An 18,017-nucleotide genomic window follows, 5' to 3' on the forward strand; every position below is an offset into this window, starting at 1 on the left:
GCATATTTTGTCATGTAACAGTTTCTTAATAACTTTATTTCGTCTTCATGTTTCATATTTTAAAGCAGCACGTTGTGTCTTTATTATTTACAGGCTGACATTTAATAATCTGATGTAACACGGAGTGAACAGGAAACTGTCATGAATGCACATCTGACTGTTAAAAAGAAAATGCAATTTAAATATCATTTTTACAAGTACAGGTTGATTTTTTAAATTCTAAATGTATGTACGTGTACATTCTGTATATCCAAGACTTTTTAAACATATATCAAAGTATTATTATGTGTGCCTAATTTTTTTTTACACTTGAAATGATAATAAAACGGATTTGAGTGACATTCGTCTATTTCTTTCTTAATAAACTGGCAGAAAATCTTCCTCAACACGTTAGTTATTATAAGATATCTTGCTAAATGGCGCCCCCTGGTGGACAGGTCTCACTTTTTGTGGATTTGTTCTGTTTAGAATATAAACCAAATAATATCTCATATAAGTAAGAGTATAGTTAAAATTATTTGTCTTGTAAACATATTAATAAACTTATTCTTCTTCATATCCACTTTTTTATATTTATATACTTTAAATTAATAAGCACTGGAAAGTTAAAACGTATTCCCATACATAAAAAAATCAAATTATAATAATAATAATATAATAATAAATAATTACCATTACTGGCAGTCACAATATATGTAAAAAAAAAAAAAAAAAAAGCCACATTTTAAGACTTTTTTGGGGTTTTAAACATTATTAAACATTAGGTTTTTATTTATGTTTTAAATATTTGGTTTATTTATTCTTTTATAACAATTACAGCAGAATTGGAAACTGCTTTTTATTTAAACCCTGGTTTGTGTTTTTATTTAATTATTAAAATTATTCAGGTGCAAAACAGACACATTTGACCTTTAAAGTTATATTTTTTAACAACTAACAATTCAGTCTATTTTATGTATGATCATATAAAATGATAATTAGTTTGTTTGAACACATTATTTTATATTATTTTGATATTATTTTATATATTTACTTATTCAAAATGTGATAATTACAATTAAAATTAGGTTAAATAATACTAGAAAAAATAGATTTTTAAAAATCCAACAGCATATCCATGACTAAAAAAGATACTCTGCATTTATTGCACATTTTATATTTAGTAAATTGATTTAAATTATTCAAGACAAAAAGGGGATAACTGACTTAAAATAATATTATAATTCAATCTAACTTGTATCTCTTGATTGCAACTAAAAAACAAGGTAAAAATGCAAACTTTAAGTAATTAATTCTCTCAACTCAATTTTATTTGTAAAGCACCTTAAAACAACCACAGCTGCAACAAAGTGCTGTACATAAACAATAAAATAAACAAAACAGGAATAAACACTAAAATAAATAGTTTCACTGCTTTTTAAAAAACAATAAATAAAAGCAAACCATAAAACACTAAAAACAAGAGCAGAGTCTCATGCGTGGTTAAAAGCCAAGGAATAAAAATGAGTTTTAAAAAAAAATGATATATTATAGCCCATAAAATGTTGCTGTGGGACCATTAATTACATCCTGCACTCTTTAACATAAAGTATAAAGACAAAGAAAGGAAAACAAGGTCCATAATCCAACCTGAATGATTAAAATAAACATCAGAAATGACACAAAATATCTAATTTAAATCAGACATTAAATAAACATTAAAGTGGAAATGTGTGTGAAGTGAGTCTTTTAAAGTCTAAAATAAGTCAATCTGAGGGTGTTTTATTGATGTTTTGGACTAAACTGACTTTATTTAAGAGGATAAATAAAGTTGTGTGGTTGGTTGAGTTTGATGGGTTCGTCTGAGTTGAAATGTCGTCAACAGCAGAGAGCAGACGGTCCCAGCCCTCCGAGGAGCAGAGCAGAGGAAACGTCCTCCAGATGTCCACAGAAGGGAGAGACTCCGTCCTGCAGGTGGACATGTTGGATCCGTGCGTAAAGACGCACTGAAGACGGATTTTTTTAAAAAGTCGCTTTTACGCGTTTTTTCCCTTCTCTTTCTTGAGGAGCACCAGCAGGAGAAGAATGCTGGCGAGAAAAAGCATCATCCCGGAGGAGTTCGGTCTCCCGGGGCTCGCCTCCCGGATGCCCCGCAAGCCGGTGTTCAGGGACCGCGTGAACAAGGCGCGCTTCATCGCCAAAAACGGCTCCTGCAACTTGGCGCACAAGAACATCCGCGAGCAGGGCCGCTTCCTGCAGGACGTCTTCACCACGCTGGTGGACCTCAAGTGGCGCTTCACGCTGGTCATCTTCACCACCACCTTCCTCAGCAGCTGGCTGCTGTTCGCCATGAGCTGGTGGCTGGTGGCGTTTGCGCACGGAGACCTGGACCTGGAGCGGGAGACCGGGACCTACTGCGTCAACGACGTCAAGTAAGGCAGACACAGACCAGAGTTATGTTATAAAAGGGACATTTAAAGCTGTGGGAGAGACTTTAAAAGTGTGTTTGGTGAGACTTTAGACGTGTTTTTTTTTTTTTTAGTGCGGTCTGTAAAACTCTTTCAATGTCTTGATCCCTCCCTTTCTTCTTCTCTGCCTCCATTTTTAAATTCGGTAGAGCAGGAGGGGGAGGAGGAGGAGGAGGAGAGGCACAGAAACATATTAATTATGACAGGAAGTCAGGAACTTTTTGCTCTCATCATTCCAGGGAAATAAAGTTTGTAGGAGGGAAGAGAGAGAAAGTCTGGCACCTCCCTCTGAATCTATTTCTCCTTTCATTATTTCTTATTTTTCCATTCCTATTTATTCAGAGTGATCTTGAGTGTTTTAAATCTATATGCACGTTTAATAATGATATTTGACAATATTGGGTTCTTTTCTAAAAGACTGAATCTATGTTTCTCAACCAGCTGCAACTTACGATCATTTTCATTATCCAATCCACTTTATTTATATTATAGCACAATTTTATCAAACACAAGGTTTCCAAAGTGCTGCACAAACAATAAATAGATAACACAATACAAAGAGATGTAGTAAACAATAGAACAGTAAAATGCAATAAGATAAAATAAATTAAAAATGGGATAAAAATAAATAAAATAAAATGTAAAATGTTCTTCCCGCACAAAATAAAATATGTATGTATACAATTAAAAACAAAAAAACATAAAATCAACATAAAATCAACACTCCACGTGGTTTCATCTGTTGGGGTTTTTTTTTGCAATTAATCGATTTTTGTCTCTAAAATGTCAGAAAATGGTGATAATGTGTATCAGTGTTTCCCAAAACCAAATTATGTCCATAAATGTCTTTTTTTTGTCCAGAACTGAGCAAAATATCACAGTATAATGTGAAACATTTCCCCTCCAAACTTCTCACATGGTCCTATTTAAATAACTGTTTAAAGTAAAACTCTTTAATATTTCACAAGAAAAGGTGCACAGATTAGATAATAGTTTGAAACATGTATCCCATTAAAGACATAATGTGTAAGTTTTCTGCAGAAAAAAGTCCAAAAGAACCACTAGACCTATTTTATATAGTTTGTTAAGTTGTTGACTCACAGTATCCCAATTTTTTCAAAGAAATCTCTCATTTTATTCCAAGTAATGGCTCGTTTCATTGGGTCACCTGTCAGTGGCGCCATATTCTCTGAGCACAAGCTGCAGCATGGTGGTTACCTACCTGAAGCTGTCATAAACTTTTTTTTTAATCCAGTTTAAGCCCCTTTTTCATGCTCCACTTCAAAGATCCTGGTGATTTTTATCTTTATATTTTAACAGGATGAAGGATTTTAATTATCAAATGACGAGATCTCTAAATCTTTACGATTTCTTTTACCTTTCTTTAATCGATTAGTTCTTTTTGTCTCTAACATGTAAGAAAAAGACAAACAAAAAGTACAAGTATTGCCTTTGAAATGTATTACTAAGTAGAAGTAGAAAGAGGAAGATAATAAAATTGCATTTACCTCTAAATTTAACCTTTTTTTACTTTCCTTAAATAGGAGCAAATGTATTTTTAAAAAGGGTCACATTGATTTAGGATGAATTCACGAAACATCTGAAAGATCTAAAGCTCCAGGAGACTTAAAAAATAAATAAAAATATACTCATCATATCTGCTAAAATCTCAACAAGAAGACACAGAGGACTGACTCTGTTTGGCAGAATAAAACGGTTCTGTAACTTAAAAGATCCTGGTTCAAAAACTCAACTTTTTAAACATTTTAATGTCAAGTCTTTAACTTTGGAGTTGATGTCTCCTCATCAGGTCGTTCACGTCGGCCTTCCTGTTCTCCATCGAGGTTCAGGTGACCATCGGCTTCGGAGGACGGATGATAACGGAGCAGTGTCCCACCGCCATCACCGTCCTCATAATGCAGAACATCGTGGGACTCATCATCAACGCCGTCATGCTGGGTGAGAGTTTAGAACATCTCAAACTCGCGGCCCGCGGGCCAATTGTGGCCCTCGTGACAATATTTTGTGGCCCCCACCTTGATATGAAAGTTTAATGAGAGTTTTATATGAATGGCACTTTACCGTGTTGTGTGTGGAAGGTCCCTTTAATTACTTATTTTGGTCAATTTGTTTCTTTTTTAAGTAATTTAGTTTATTTCTGTCATTTTGTGTCTTTTTTGGTAATTCTGTGTCTTTTTTTTGTATTTTTTTGTCTTTTTTGTCATTTTGTCTCTTTTAAAGTAATTTAGTGTTTTTTCAGTCATTTTGTGTCTTTTTTGTAATTTTGTGTCTTTTTTGGTCATTTTGTGACTTTTTTGTAATTTTGTGTCTTTTTTAGTAACTTTGTGTCTTTTTTTTGTCATTTTGTGACTTTTTAAAGAAATTTAGGTTTTTTTCTGTCATTTTGTTTGTCTTTCTTGTTTTTTTAGTAATTGTTTGTCTTTTTTAGTAATTTTGTGTCTTTTTTTAGTAATTTTGTGTCTTTTTTTGGTCATTTTGATACTGCCTCCAGCGGCTCCCAGGAAATCTGAGTTTGAGACCCCTGATTTAGAAAGTACAGCAGCATAGAAATACTTTAATGAGCTTAAAATGTCCCGTCCACTCATCAGGTTGTTGCCGTGTGTCCTGTGTGTCCTGTGTGTCCTGTGTCTGTCCTCAGGTTGTATCTTCATGAAGACGGCTCAGTCCAACCGGCGAGCGGAGACGTTGATCTTCAGCCGCCACGCCGTCATCGCCGTCAGGAACAACAGTCTGTGCTTCATGATTCGTATCGGAGATCTGAGGAAGAGTATGATCATCGGAGCCACCGTCAGGCTGCAGGTCCGTCTCTGCTTTACTCTCAACACTTTATTGAACAACAGCTGGATGTTTTATCAAGAAGCTCTGAGAGCAAAATGAGAAACAAAACATTCTGCTGATCAATTTTCTGAGTCTGATCTTTATTCATTTCTGTGTTTATGACTTAGGAACAGGTGAAAAAAAAAGTTTTGTCGGGATAATCTTTCCAAATTCCTTACATTTTGAAAACGGGTTAAAGAAAAAGTTAATAAAGTATATATAATTTGTCTTAGCATGTCATCTACCTCCTGTTTAGAGTGCGTGGATGAATTAAAACTCACTTGGAGTAAAATTATGAATGCTCTTATGGAGTAGTGCCCCTGGTGGCCAAAACGGGCATTACAACAACACTTATTTGTTTATCCTGACAAAAAAAATTAAAAAAAAACTTTCCTTGTGAAAGCAGATTTTTTAAAAAGTCATTAGAAAATGATCCTGGATTTCTTTTTCTTTTGCCTGTTCTTAAGTCAGATAAATACATTTTGATAAGACTTTGAAAATGGATCACCAGATTGTTTTCTCTCTCGCCTCTCAGGGCTTTCGTATATTTCTTCTTGATGAAAGAATTTGCAGAATAGTCTTCAGTAGCTTTTGGATTATTATTACTACTCATTGTACATAAGATCCATGCATTTGTTGTTCTGCTCTCTGAGAGAAAAGAAACCATAGAAACAATATTACCTGTCCAAAAAAGTGCAGAAATAAGCCTCTATCATAGTGCCATCTCGCTATATTGCTGCCGAACACTCTGCGCACAGTTAGCTATGCTGGTTTGTTTACAATAAGTGGGGGTGCTGTGCACAGTAATTTGATGAGTGTCAGACCAAGTGGGAGGTCTGTGTTAGACGTCAAGCGCAACGTCAAATATCCAGGCTTGCCTTGATGTCTCGTTCATAGTGGTCCCGCTTCCAAAATACCCACCAATTTTCCACCTCTGTGACCTCTGGAGGCGGAAAATTGGTCCGATAATTTGATTCTGGCATCTCACTTCATAGTAGTTATGTGTCGGTCACGAACGAGCCAGTTCAAAGAGCCGGCTTTTTTTTTTTTAAGATATTTTTTGGGCAATATTGATAGAGACAGAGGGGAAGACATGCAAGAAAGGGCTCCGAGTCGTATTCGAACCCGGGCCGCCCGCTTACGAGGACAATGCCTCTATGGTACATGCTCAACCAGGTGTGACACCGGGACGCCCAAGAGCCAGCTGTTTTAAGTGAACGATGGGAGCCGGCTCACGTCCATCAGCAAGCCGTTCCTCTTTTTTTTTTTTACTTTTCTAGTTAGGAAAAGTACCTGCGAGTACTGTGGACGCTGACTACAGGTGTGTGGTGCAAAGATGAGTTAAAGTCGAAAAAGAAGTAGCATTTGAATGCATTTTGACACTTGTGACTACATGAAAGCACAATTTGTAAAGTGAAGCTCTCCTGTATTTAATTTCTATTCTTTCAGTCTTTTTTATTCATACCTTTATTTTATTTTATTTTATTCATTATTATTATTATGCTCAGGTTTTTAACGGCATTTTCTATCTGCTTTGTGTAGCAGAGTGGTTCTTCAAGCAAGTTAGAGAGTTACAAGGGATTTTACAAATGTAAATGCAATTGTTATGGCAATTTATTGAAAATTAAGTGATATATATATAAGTGGTTAAATGAAGAGCCATTTGGGAGCCGAAAGAGCCGGGTTTTCTTGGTGAACTGAGCCAAATGATCCGGCTCACTAAAAAGAGCCAAAAATTCCCATCACTAGTTCATAGTGCAGGCGAGACGTTACAGAGCTTTAAATGTCCCGGCATGAAGCGTCACTATGAAAGTGAGTGTGAAGTGAGTGAAAAATGAGTGTGTGTGTGGTGTGCAGGTGGTGAGGAAGACGACGACCCCGGAGGGCGAGGTGATCCCCATCCACCAGATCGACGTGCAGACGGAGAGCGCCGTGGCCAGTAACAGCCTCTTCCTGCTCGCCCCGCTCATCATCTGCCACATCATCGACAAGACCAGGTACAACTTCCTAGAGTCAGGGTTGGAATAAACTTTAATTATACAGAACTTAAGCCAGAAAGTGTTTTACATGGTTGAAAACAATTCAGGACTGCAACAGACAAATAAAATAATACAAAAATACAATACACAACCTAACTTTTTTCAGTATCTGGGTGATATAAATATATTTAGAAAGACCCTGTGTGTGTGTGTGTGTGTGTGTGTGTGTGTGTTTCAGCCCGCTGTACGACCTGTCGGCCATGGAGCTGCAGTGCAGCGACCTGGAGGTGATCGTCATCCTGGAGGGCGTGGTGGAGACGACCGGCATCACCACGCAGGCCCGCACCTCCTACGTCTCCGAGGAGATCCAGTGGGGTCACCGCTTCGTCCCCATCGTCACCGAGGAGGAGGGCGTCTACTCCGTCGACTACTCCAAGTTCGGCAACACGGTCAAGGTGAGAGTCAGAAAGAGTCATAGAGATCATACTAGGGCTGTTTCTACTACCGCCCAATACCCGGAATATTAGGGTCTCACTCGCCGAAACGCCCCTAATTTGAATACGAGCCGTCTGGAGCAGACTTTTGTCTGGACTTTTTTTGTCCCTGTAGAAGAGCAGGGTCTTTTTTCTCCCCTGAAAAAAGCCTGGTTACTGATTGGATAGTACGCTAAGCAGGATGTGACGTAGTACTTTACACGACAACAACAACACGCCATTTGTAAAAGCAGACGAAGCAGTGTTGCCAACTTAGCGACTTTGTTGCTATATTTGGCGACTTTTCAGACCCCCTTAGAGACTATTTTTAAAAAAAGCGACTGGCGACAAATCCAGGGACTTTTTCTGGTGTTATTGGAGACTTTTGGAGACTCGTTCTTACTCTTCTTAGCAAGCCGCGGTGCAATTTTTAATTTATTGCACAAAATCAGACACACTCGCGCGCGAGCAGAGGTTAGGGTTAGCAAGCAGACTCCCGCGCGCAAAGCGTGTTTTTCTCCTCGCAGGCTACAACATTGCTCTAGGGAGCTGAGGTGCAGGATACAAAATAGCTCGCGAGTGATTTGAAAGCGCTCGAAAAAACAATATGCCCGTGCGGATGTTTGATTTGCACGCGCGTGGGTCTCATAACGAGTGTGCGATTTATGTCAGTGTTCTAATCCCATACAAGGGGGTGCACGTCTAAAAACGTTTGGAAACCGCTGATCTGGACAACTAAAATAAAATGTTGTTCTGTGTTGCTGTGTCAGGTGTCGACGCCGCGCTGCAGCGCCAGAGAGCTGGACGAGAAGCCGTCCATCCTGATCCAGACGCTGCAGAAGAGCGAGCTGTCGCACCAGAACTCTCTGCGGAAGAGAAACTCCATGCGGCGCAACAACTCCATGCGTAAGAGCGCGGCGAGCAGCGGCGGCCTGCGCAGGAACAACTCGGGGCTCGCCACCACCAAAGTCCAGTTCTTCACCCCGACCGAGGTGGGCCAGAACCCCAACGCCATCACCTGACATGAGGCCGGCCTCCTGCTGGCGGCCCTGCTCCCCCTGGTGGCCAGGAGGATTGTGGGTGTTGGAGTTTCTCCTGCTCTGATGGGACTCGTTGTGTTTCTGTTCCCGGCCGTGTCGCGGCTCGTCTGCCAACACTGTTACTGCTAACGGCGTGATTTTATTATTATTCTAGAGTCGTTCCTCCTCACCGATCACTGAAGCAATAATTACAAACGTTGGTCCTTTGTGTCTGTTTTAACGTTCTGAGGGAGAAATATTTTCTTCTAACTGATTAAAGTCACAGTTTATCTACTAGTTGTAGTAACTAGTGGCGATCAATCACTGTACTGTATGTGTGTGTGTTTCACTTTGTCTTGTGTGTTATTTGATAATAAACAAACTCACATCTTCATCTTAATTTGGGTCCAATATCTGAACAGCTCTTTTGACACATTGTGTAAAATTTGATATATGCCATAATGTTGCAATGTAATTGGTATTGTATTTTTTTTTTCTCATTTTAGTTCACTTTTGTTTTCCTGTATATAGATATAGATATCGGATTTTTATGGGGGAAAAAATACTTGTTGCACCAACTGACAATGGATTAGATCACATCACTGACCCATGTACAACTGAACCACTAAACCCAGACATGATTGATTAATATGATGCATATTTTCTTGATACATTTTTACTTTACCTAAAGTTACAGTCCAAAATATTCAGTTAACAACAATATTATACAGAAAAGCAGCAAATCTTATAATATCTTATAACTATTGTAAAAGTTGCCTTTAAAACAACTCATTAATGGAGTAATGGAGCTTTTCAACTATGAAAAGCTCCATAGACTATATATATATATATATATATATATATATATATATATATATATATATATATTCTAATTGATCAGTTTATTATATATATATTTAATGTGAGTACTTCTATGTTTTATTTACTTTTCTTTTTCCACTGCTGTCCTCAACTTAATGCACAACTTAATGTTCACTTTGAAAATATTAATATTATTTTTAAATAAATATATTTTAAAAAATAGTGTTTTTACAACAAATTAAAATGTATTTATTGAATATTTTAATATTATATTAATATAAATAAATAAGTAAATAAATAAATAAATACAGACATTATTATTAATAATAATGACTAAATGTATTCTTTTTTTGTAAATATTTTAAAATATAGAAATTTTTGAATTTCTGATTTTGGCTCTTATTTAATAATTTAATATTATTTAATTTTATTTAGTATTATTTAATTGCATTTCATTTAACTTGGTTTATTCTTACGTTGCCTCTTACGTACCTCTGACGTCATCGCGCCCGGAAGTGGCCAGTGGGAAGGTGAAGCTGTGAGGGTAAACATGGCTCTGGGTTTACTTCACAGATCTGTCGGTGTGTTTCAGCTCAGCAGGAGCTCCGCTCGGCTCGCAGCGGCTCGGTTCTGTTCTCAGACGGAACCGGAGCCGCTGACGGTGAAACAGCAACATAACGGGATCAGGTGAGGAAACGATGACGTGTCTGAGCTGACGTTAACAGGTGATCTCAGGTAGAAACAGTCCATTAATGGAGAATATTAGATTTTAACAACAATAACATGTTACAGTGGAACATACAGGACTTTATTACACAGGTCGAAGTCTGGAGGTATATTCGGCATACATATTATTCCTGTCAAATACATGTTATTGTAATAAAAGGTCAATATTTGGCTTTCACTACGTCAGTGTTCACTTAAATCAACATTTCCTTTCTCCGGGACTGGAGGAGCCAGTAATAGATTACTTCACATACTCCTGAGTACTTTCACCTAAAGAAACATTATCATAATTAATCCAATGCTAGAAAGAAATTAACCCATGTGCCTCATTTTACAAAGTTGCTCTAAAGTAGCCTACTTAAAGGACAAAAGTTTGTGAAAAATCTGCTGTAAATGTATATATTCATATAATATTTTCAACACATTTTCCACATATTTTACTTTTCTTCGGTTCTATTCATCAAACCAGGAATTTGACATTAATTTGTCTCGTATTGCCTCATAGGGCGAATATGAGACAACAGCTCCATCTGGTGGAAAATAGAAAAAAACCTACAATTTTGTATTTAATTTTTGGGTCTCAGTGGAGACATTTTTCTCCTTAGGGGTCTTGAGTGTCTATATTTTTGACACACTCTTTATTATGGACTAATTACTTGGGATGCTTAAAATATTTATCTTGTAGTTTTCTCTGTAGTTTTCAATAGTGGGATTAAAGAATCACCATTTTTTTTATTTCTAGGAAACACTGCAAAGTTTGGTGCCTCTTTTAGCCACTAATATGGCTGCAGATCCCTGTTAATAGAAAACTACTGTAACAAAAGAACAAATTCAAAAACCCCTACGTAAATGTAAAATGTATTTTCCAGGAGGATAATACTGAACAATCCCAAGAAGAGGAACGCTCTGTCTCTGTCCATGCTGGAGTCTCTCAGAGAAAACATCCTCACTGACGTGGACAGTGATGATCTCAGAGTTGTCATCATATCAGGTAGGTGTTTATTGTGAGAGTGTGTGTGATACAGAGAGGAAGCTGGTGGTTTGAACTTGTGTTTTATTGTGTGTGTGTCAGCCAAAGGTCCAGTGTTTTCCTCTGGACACGACCTGAAGGAGCTGACGTCAGCTCAGGGACGAGAATATCACACGAAGGTGTTTCACACCTGTTCAGAGGTTAGTTTCCTCTTTTTCTCCTCTATTTTCCTCACAGTATTTTAACAACATAGACAAAGCTTTATTTAGTGTGACGAACAGTCAAAAAGCCAAATGTATTCAGTTTAAAGTGACAGAGAACAAACATACATTTTGACATTTGAGAAGCGGAAACCCATAAATGTTAATTTAATGTTTATTTTCACTATAACATAAATTAATAAGATAATTAAACAATTGTCAATTGTCATTATCTTGCCATTATCTTAGTATCAATATAAAAATATCATAACATACCTTGAAACATTACTGCTTTGTTATTATATCATCTGGAAATTAGGTTTTTATTTATTTGACAAATCACAGTTATATTTTAGCTATTACATCATCAGATGAGCTTTAATAGTAAACACATAGTGTTGCTTTAAGAAAATGAAAAAGCTAAATATTTTATATTTTATTAAATATTTATCCTTTTGAATTTTCTCTCGTGTTTCAGGTAATGACTCTGATACAGGACATACCTGTTCCAGTCATCGCCATGGTGAACGGTGTTGCCACTGCTGCCGGTTGCCAGCTTGTTGCCAGCTGTGACGTTGCCGTGGCGACAGACAAGTCCACCTTCGCCACTCCAGGTGTGAACGTGGGTCTGTTCTGCTCCACGCCGGCAGTCGCCATCGGCAGAGCGGTGCCGAGGAAGGTCAGAGGTCAACTTCAGCAGAGAGAACTGATGTTTAATTTATTTATATAGACAAGTTCATTAAATTAAACATGATATTTTATATTATTTACTGTGATAATAATAAAAAATATTATAAAAATGTTGATAGATCTTAAGACATACTTGTGAAATCTGATCATAGATTAAACGTCAGAATCAATTCATGTTAGGGGCAGTTTACAATACAGTAGTACCAGTCAAAAGTGTTCCATCCATCCATCCATCCATCCATCCATCAATCCATCAATCCGAACATCCATCCATCTATCCATCCATCCATCCATCCATCCACCCATCCATCCATCCATCAATCCGAACATCCATCCATCCATCCATCCATCCATGCACCCATCCATCCATGCATCCATCCATCCATCCATCCATCCATCCATCAATCCGAACATCCATCCATCTATCCATCCATCCATCCATCCATCCACCCATCCATCCATCCATCAATCCGAACATCCATCCATCCATCCATCCATCCATGCACCCATCCATCCATGCATCCATCCATCCATCCATCCATCCATCCATCAATCCGAACATCCATCCATCCATGCACCCATCCATCCATGCATCCATCCATCCATCCATCCACCCATCCATCCATCCATCCATCCATCCATCCATCCACCCATCCATCCATCCATCAATCCGAACATCCATCCATCCATGCACCCATCCATCCAGCCATCCATCCATCCATCAATCCGAACATCCATCCATCCATCCATCCATCCACCCATCCATCCATCCATGCATCCATCCATCCATCCATCCATCCATCCATCCATCCACCCATCCATCCATCCATCAATCCGAACATCCATCCATCCATCCATCCATGCACCCATCCATCCATCCACCCATGCATCCATCCATCCATCCATCCATCCATCCATGCACCCATCATCCATCCATCCATGCACCCATCCATCCATCCACCCATCCATCCATCCATCCATCCATCCATCCATCAATCCGAACATCCATCCATCCATCCATCCATCCATCCATCCATCCATCCATCCATCCATCCATCCATCCATCCATCCATCCATCCATCCATCCATCCATCCATCATCCACCCACCCACATGTTTTAACTATTATATTGATATTGGCAATAGCCTACAGATATCCAGTATCAAGCTCTAATTGATACACACCTTTTCTTCCATCTTTTTCTTTAGGTTGCGATGGAGATGCTGTTCACAGGAACTCCCATCTCGGCCCATGATGCTTTGCTGCACGGTCTGATCAGTAAGGTGGTACCAGAGGAACGTCTGGAGGAGGAAACGTTAGCCATCGCCCAGCGGGTGTGTCAGGCGAGCCGACCTGTTGTTGCCCTCGGCAAGGCCACTTTCCAAAGGTGACAGTTTTCAGAGTACAGACACACCTCTTACTACCTTTACCTTGTGGTTAGTAGTGTTAGTTAAAAGTCCCAATGGGGTCCAGAAACAAGAAAAGATTGAATTTCACTTTAAATCACATCTAATAATCTAATACCTTGTTCCAAACAAATTATCTTACAAGTTATTATTCTAAGCTTTCAGAGGTGTTGATCATTTTCATTTTTTCATCTATTGGATCTCCATTAGCACCAGCACATTAGCATAGCTATTCTTCCTGGAGTCCAAACATAAAGTCAAAATGTCCCTTCTCCAAGACAACATCAAACAAAACAAAAACAACCACAACAACAACAACACACGACACAATCATAGATGCTGACAAACATTTATCACAAGACATGACGCTACACTTGTACAGTAAAATTAAGAGTCCATACACAACATACAAACACCATAGCATAACATACAAACAGATACCAAAAAAATAAATAAAAGATAAATAAAGGAAAAGAAAAAACATCTCACAGGATAGAAAGATTGTTTATACGAAGACCTTTGTGCACCTGTACAGTTTAGCTACTGCAGCTGCACCATTAAGAGAAACTGTTTAAGCAAAAATGTATACCTCTCTTTGGAATCTATTAATATGATGTAATGTGGCTAATGGTGGCAGATAGGGGAGAGAGTATAAAGATGATTGGTAAAGTAAAAACAATAAATTGGTGTTTAAAAATGCTGCACTTTACATCTGTAGTTAATGGGATTTGTGCCTATTAGAGAAAGTTTTCAGGCAAAAATTGAAGATGACGACTGATAAAATGTGATAAAGAACTCTACATTTGCCATTATAATTAGGATTACTCATGGTAAACGTTCCAAAACATTGTGATTTATACATTGCTGATACATTTCCCTTCATGTGTTTTGCTCTCTTCTTCTCTTCTGCTTTGTTTCCTCCAAAGACAAATGGCTCAGGGTCGAGATGCAGCGTACGCCACCGCCTCCAAGGTTATGGTTGACAACCTGGCTCTGAGAGACGGACAAGAGGGGATCCGGGCCTTCATAGAGAAACGCAAGCCAGTGTGGAGCAATACAGCACAAAAAGCCCATGACTGATGGACTGTTGACTTTGACACAGGACATAGTGATTATCCTGACTGGTACATGCGGTTTTCAGTGACTGGTGAGGACTAATTAGCACCAGTGCCAAGTTAATTTATGGGCTACACTACTTTCCAAATGTACATGTGTAATTTTCAAGATCACAATGATTGAAGTTTGACTGTTGACTTCATGTTCCCTGAGGATTTCCTCCTTTTTGCTGAGACTGAGGACAAGTGGGTGAACCATTGTGTGCCTTAAAAGCTTTGCTGTGGAGAAGAGAAGGAAATATATGTTACCACCCAGAGGACTCCAGATGTTAATGATGTAACAGACTTTTAAAGGCTAAGGAATGCTTTTCTCTGTATTTGTATGATTTAAAATGCAATAAATAGGATTGTCGGGTGATAGTCGAAGCTCTTCCAAGGCTCGGATGGACAGAAAACATACTTTTTAATAAAATATCCAAAGTAAAAGCATTTGTACATAAAAAGTAAGTAGAGAGTACAGATGTGTGCACTGTAAATGATGAATAGAAGCTAAAGTTTGCACAGATAAAACACTAAGCAGTTCAAGTCAATTTTTGCTCAGATTCTAGGACAGTTTTAAATTCATTTTGTATCTATTTTTCAAATCAATGTTAATAAAGCAATTTCTCTGAAACAAAGATAACACAAAGCTGTATTACAGAATTATACACATTGCATTAAATTAATCGTAATATTAATACCTCAGAACATCAAGGATATAAAAAGAAAACTTAATAATGAAAGTGAAAAGTGAAATTTTTAAAGGTAAAAAAATACTTCTGGAGGCAGCTGGTTACTTCCACTTTGCAACACAGTTCAAGTCTACAAGGTTGCAAAAAGAGTTACAAAAAAACAAATTAGTGTGGATATATGGTGATACAAAGAAGATGCATTGTATTTTATTGCTCAGATGGCTAAAGCAACCATAGTGTAATTCTAATTCTATGGTTAATGCTAATAAGTAACTTTTCTAGCTAATCTAGGTCAGAATAAAAATGACGTGAGCAAAAACTTGATATGTAGTAGGTGAATCAATAAAACAGTGTGTTACCACAAACATTTAGTTTCCACTGCCATGTTTCATGTGTCATCAAACTTTTCCAAATAATTGTTTAATTTTTTCCAGAAGATTACAAATTTTTCTGATCATTTTGACACCACATAAATGCAGCAATACCCAAAGTAATACATTTATCATGGCCAAAATAGTTTATTATTTTTGTATTATGTATAAACATTATATGTAACTTATATTAATGTCATTTTCTATAATTTAACATTTATTAATCATTTTTTGTATCGAGTTTATAAATAGAGGAGGTCACATCCGGCTACTTACGGTCGCCATCTTTGTTTCGTAAAGCGGAAATTCTGTGAAAAAGAAGCATTCGGAGAGTTTTTATTTTTATTTTTCAACTTAATCCAACAGAAGAGTGAGTAAAGGATTATTATAATTATTATGTTCACTTATATTTGTGTAATATTCTATCATTTTTATTTATTAAGCTTTTTTTAATCGAGTTTAATTGTAAGAATGAAAATAACATAACAAACATGGCTGTCTGAGAAAACCCTTCCCCAAATGGTAGCTCAGAACCCTGAACAAAATAGAGCCCCCCAAACGAGAAAACAAGAACAAAGAACATCCTTATAAAGGTGTTAAAAGTCTTAGGGCAGGTGAGGCAGAGAGGTATCCTCCCACCTATGAGAGAAAAGCCAGCCGTAGTATCCCACTGCCGATGTTCGTTCTCCGCAACCCTCCCGCTCCCCAGCTATACAACTGAAGTGATGAAACAATATCCTCTAGGTAGTTAAGTGTCCCTGAGAAATAACGTGGACATATTACCTATATGTCCATAACAGAATTAAGTAAGCAAGTAAAAAACAATAATAATGATAATAATAATAGTAACTAGAAAATTTCTAAAGAAATTTTGATTGTGTCCTTGCCTCTGGACCGTGACTCTCGTGGGTTATCAAAAGGGGCAGGGATTAAACAGGGACTTTCTGCTGAGTAATCTGACACCTCATACAAGTCTCTAGGACAAACGGTTCACTAGTTAGTAAAAGGGGGCGTGGCTAATCAAAGGGGCGGGGTTATCAATCACCAGTTAAACAGGGACTCTATCCTGAGTAATCTGACACCTTATACAAGTTTCTAGGACAAACGGTTCACTAGTTAGTAAAAGGGGGCGTGGCTAATCAAAGGGGCGGGGTTATCAATCACCAGTTAAACAGGGACTCTATCCTGAGTAATCTGACACCTTATACAAGTTTCTAGGACAAACGCTCGGAATTAACCGTTCTTGCTCAGAAAATCCTCCGCTTCCCGTGGGCTTTTGAAGGAGCGTTCCTCCCCGTTGAAGAAGAAGAATAAGCTGGCCGGGTAGCGCATCTGGAACCGTATTCCTCTCTGGATGAGGCGTTCACATACCCCGTTGAACTGACGCCGGGCTTCCCTCACCTGGGCTGATAGGTCCTGACGGATGTAAATCTTGTCACCCTGGTAGGTGACTTCGCCTTTCTCTCGGACAGCAGCCAGGATCCGTTGCTTGTCATTGAAATTGTGCAACTTGATAATAACAGGTCGGTTATAATATTTCTTCGGCGGACCTAAGGCTCTGTGCACCCGATCAATTTTAACTGAGCCTCGTTTGGTCTCCAGCCCCAATGTGTCTGGAAGCCAGGTCCCAAAAAAACTTAACAGCCTGATTCCCCTCTGCACCTTCCTTGAGCCCGAGGATCCGTATATTATCTCTGCGGCTCCTATTCTCGCTGTCCTCGGCTCGGTCGGTTAACATCTTCACTCTTTGTCCAAGTTCAGCTAGCTTGTTTTCCAAAGTGGTCGTGCGGTCCTCACCATCAGAGATGCGGCTCTCAGTCTCAGTTATCCGTTTTGTGTTGTCTTCGACGCGGCTGCTTAGTTTGTCCAGAGTAGAATGCAGCTCGGTAAACTTCTGCTCCATAAGAGCGCCAATCTTTTCAATAACAGTTTTGGAAACTGTGTTAGCCACATTTTCCTCGAACGACATGCTGTCGCCATCATCCATGCTAGCCTCTGCATTAGCCGTGTGTGGCTTCTTTGCTTCGGGACGTGTTCTACGCGATGCCTCTCTTGTGTTAGTGTTCCCTTTAGTGCCGGACATGTTCCCCAGCAAATGTAGCCAAAGTAATCCTGGTTTAGTCCGTCATAAATCAAATTTATCAGCTGAGGAAGCGGGAGGTCGGCAAAAGGATCCTCTCAGTCTGAATGCATCACGTGACCCCCGACTCTTAATTTCTAAAGTTTAAGATGATGCTTCATATCCCTCAGCCATTGAGTGCAACTCTGTGGATGAGGTGTTTTCCAGTGA

The 18,017-nt window shown here is 38.4% G+C and overlaps 2 protein-coding genes across 2 annotated transcripts; both read left to right on the plus strand.

The window, feature by feature from the left end:
* Nucleotides 1-1,966: 1,966 nt before the first annotated feature.
* On the plus strand, nt 1,967-9,156 carry kcnj8 (potassium inwardly rectifying channel subfamily J member 8). The gene is made up of 6 exons (XM_059325833.1): nt 1,967-2,411; nt 4,258-4,406; nt 5,107-5,267; nt 7,143-7,282; nt 7,503-7,719; nt 8,508-9,156. Exons 1-6 carry the CDS (start codon nt 2,065-2,067, stop codon nt 8,757-8,759), a joined length of 1,266 nt encoding a protein of 421 aa, XP_059181816.1. The 5' UTR covers nt 1,967-2,064; the 3' UTR covers nt 8,760-9,156.
* A 953-nt stretch (nt 9,157-10,109) lies between these two features.
* On the plus strand, nt 10,110-15,702 carry echdc3 (enoyl CoA hydratase domain containing 3). The gene is made up of 6 exons (XM_059325907.1): nt 10,110-10,265; nt 11,174-11,295; nt 11,377-11,474; nt 11,953-12,153; nt 13,373-13,551; nt 14,497-15,702. The coding sequence occupies exons 1-6, from the start codon at nt 10,129-10,131 to the stop codon at nt 14,648-14,650; spliced, it is 891 nt and encodes a 296-aa protein (XP_059181890.1). The 5' UTR covers nt 10,110-10,128; the 3' UTR covers nt 14,651-15,702.
* Nucleotides 15,703-18,017: the final 2,315 nt, after the last annotated feature.

The sequence above is a fragment of the Centropristis striata genome, chromosome 22, assembly GCF_030273125.1.
Source record: "Centropristis striata isolate RG_2023a ecotype Rhode Island chromosome 22, C.striata_1.0, whole genome shotgun sequence".
NCBI lineage: Eukaryota > Metazoa > Chordata > Actinopteri > Perciformes > Serranidae > Centropristis > Centropristis striata.

Bases quoted from the DNA above. Each gene is read 5' to 3' on its own strand.
- echdc3 (XM_059325907.1), top strand. From the start codon at position 10,129: ATGGCTCTGGGTTTACTTCACAGATCTGTCGGTGTGTTTCAGCTCAGC. The intron at 10,266-11,173 runs GTGAGGAAACGA...TGTATTTTCCAG, and splicing joins CAGCAACATAACGGGATCAG to GAGGATAATACTGAACAATC. The intron at 13,552-14,496 runs GTGACAGTTTTC...TTTCCTCCAAAG, and splicing joins GGCAAGGCCACTTTCCAAAG to ACAAATGGCTCAGGGTCGAG.
- kcnj8 (XM_059325833.1), top strand. From the start codon at position 2,065: ATGCTGGCGAGAAAAAGCATCATCCCGGAGGAGTTCGGTCTCCCGGGG. The intron at 5,268-7,142 runs GTCCGTCTCTGC...TGTGGTGTGCAG, and splicing joins GAGCCACCGTCAGGCTGCAG to GTGGTGAGGAAGACGACGAC. The intron at 7,283-7,502 runs GTACAACTTCCT...TGTGTGTTTCAG, and splicing joins CACATCATCGACAAGACCAG to CCCGCTGTACGACCTGTCGG.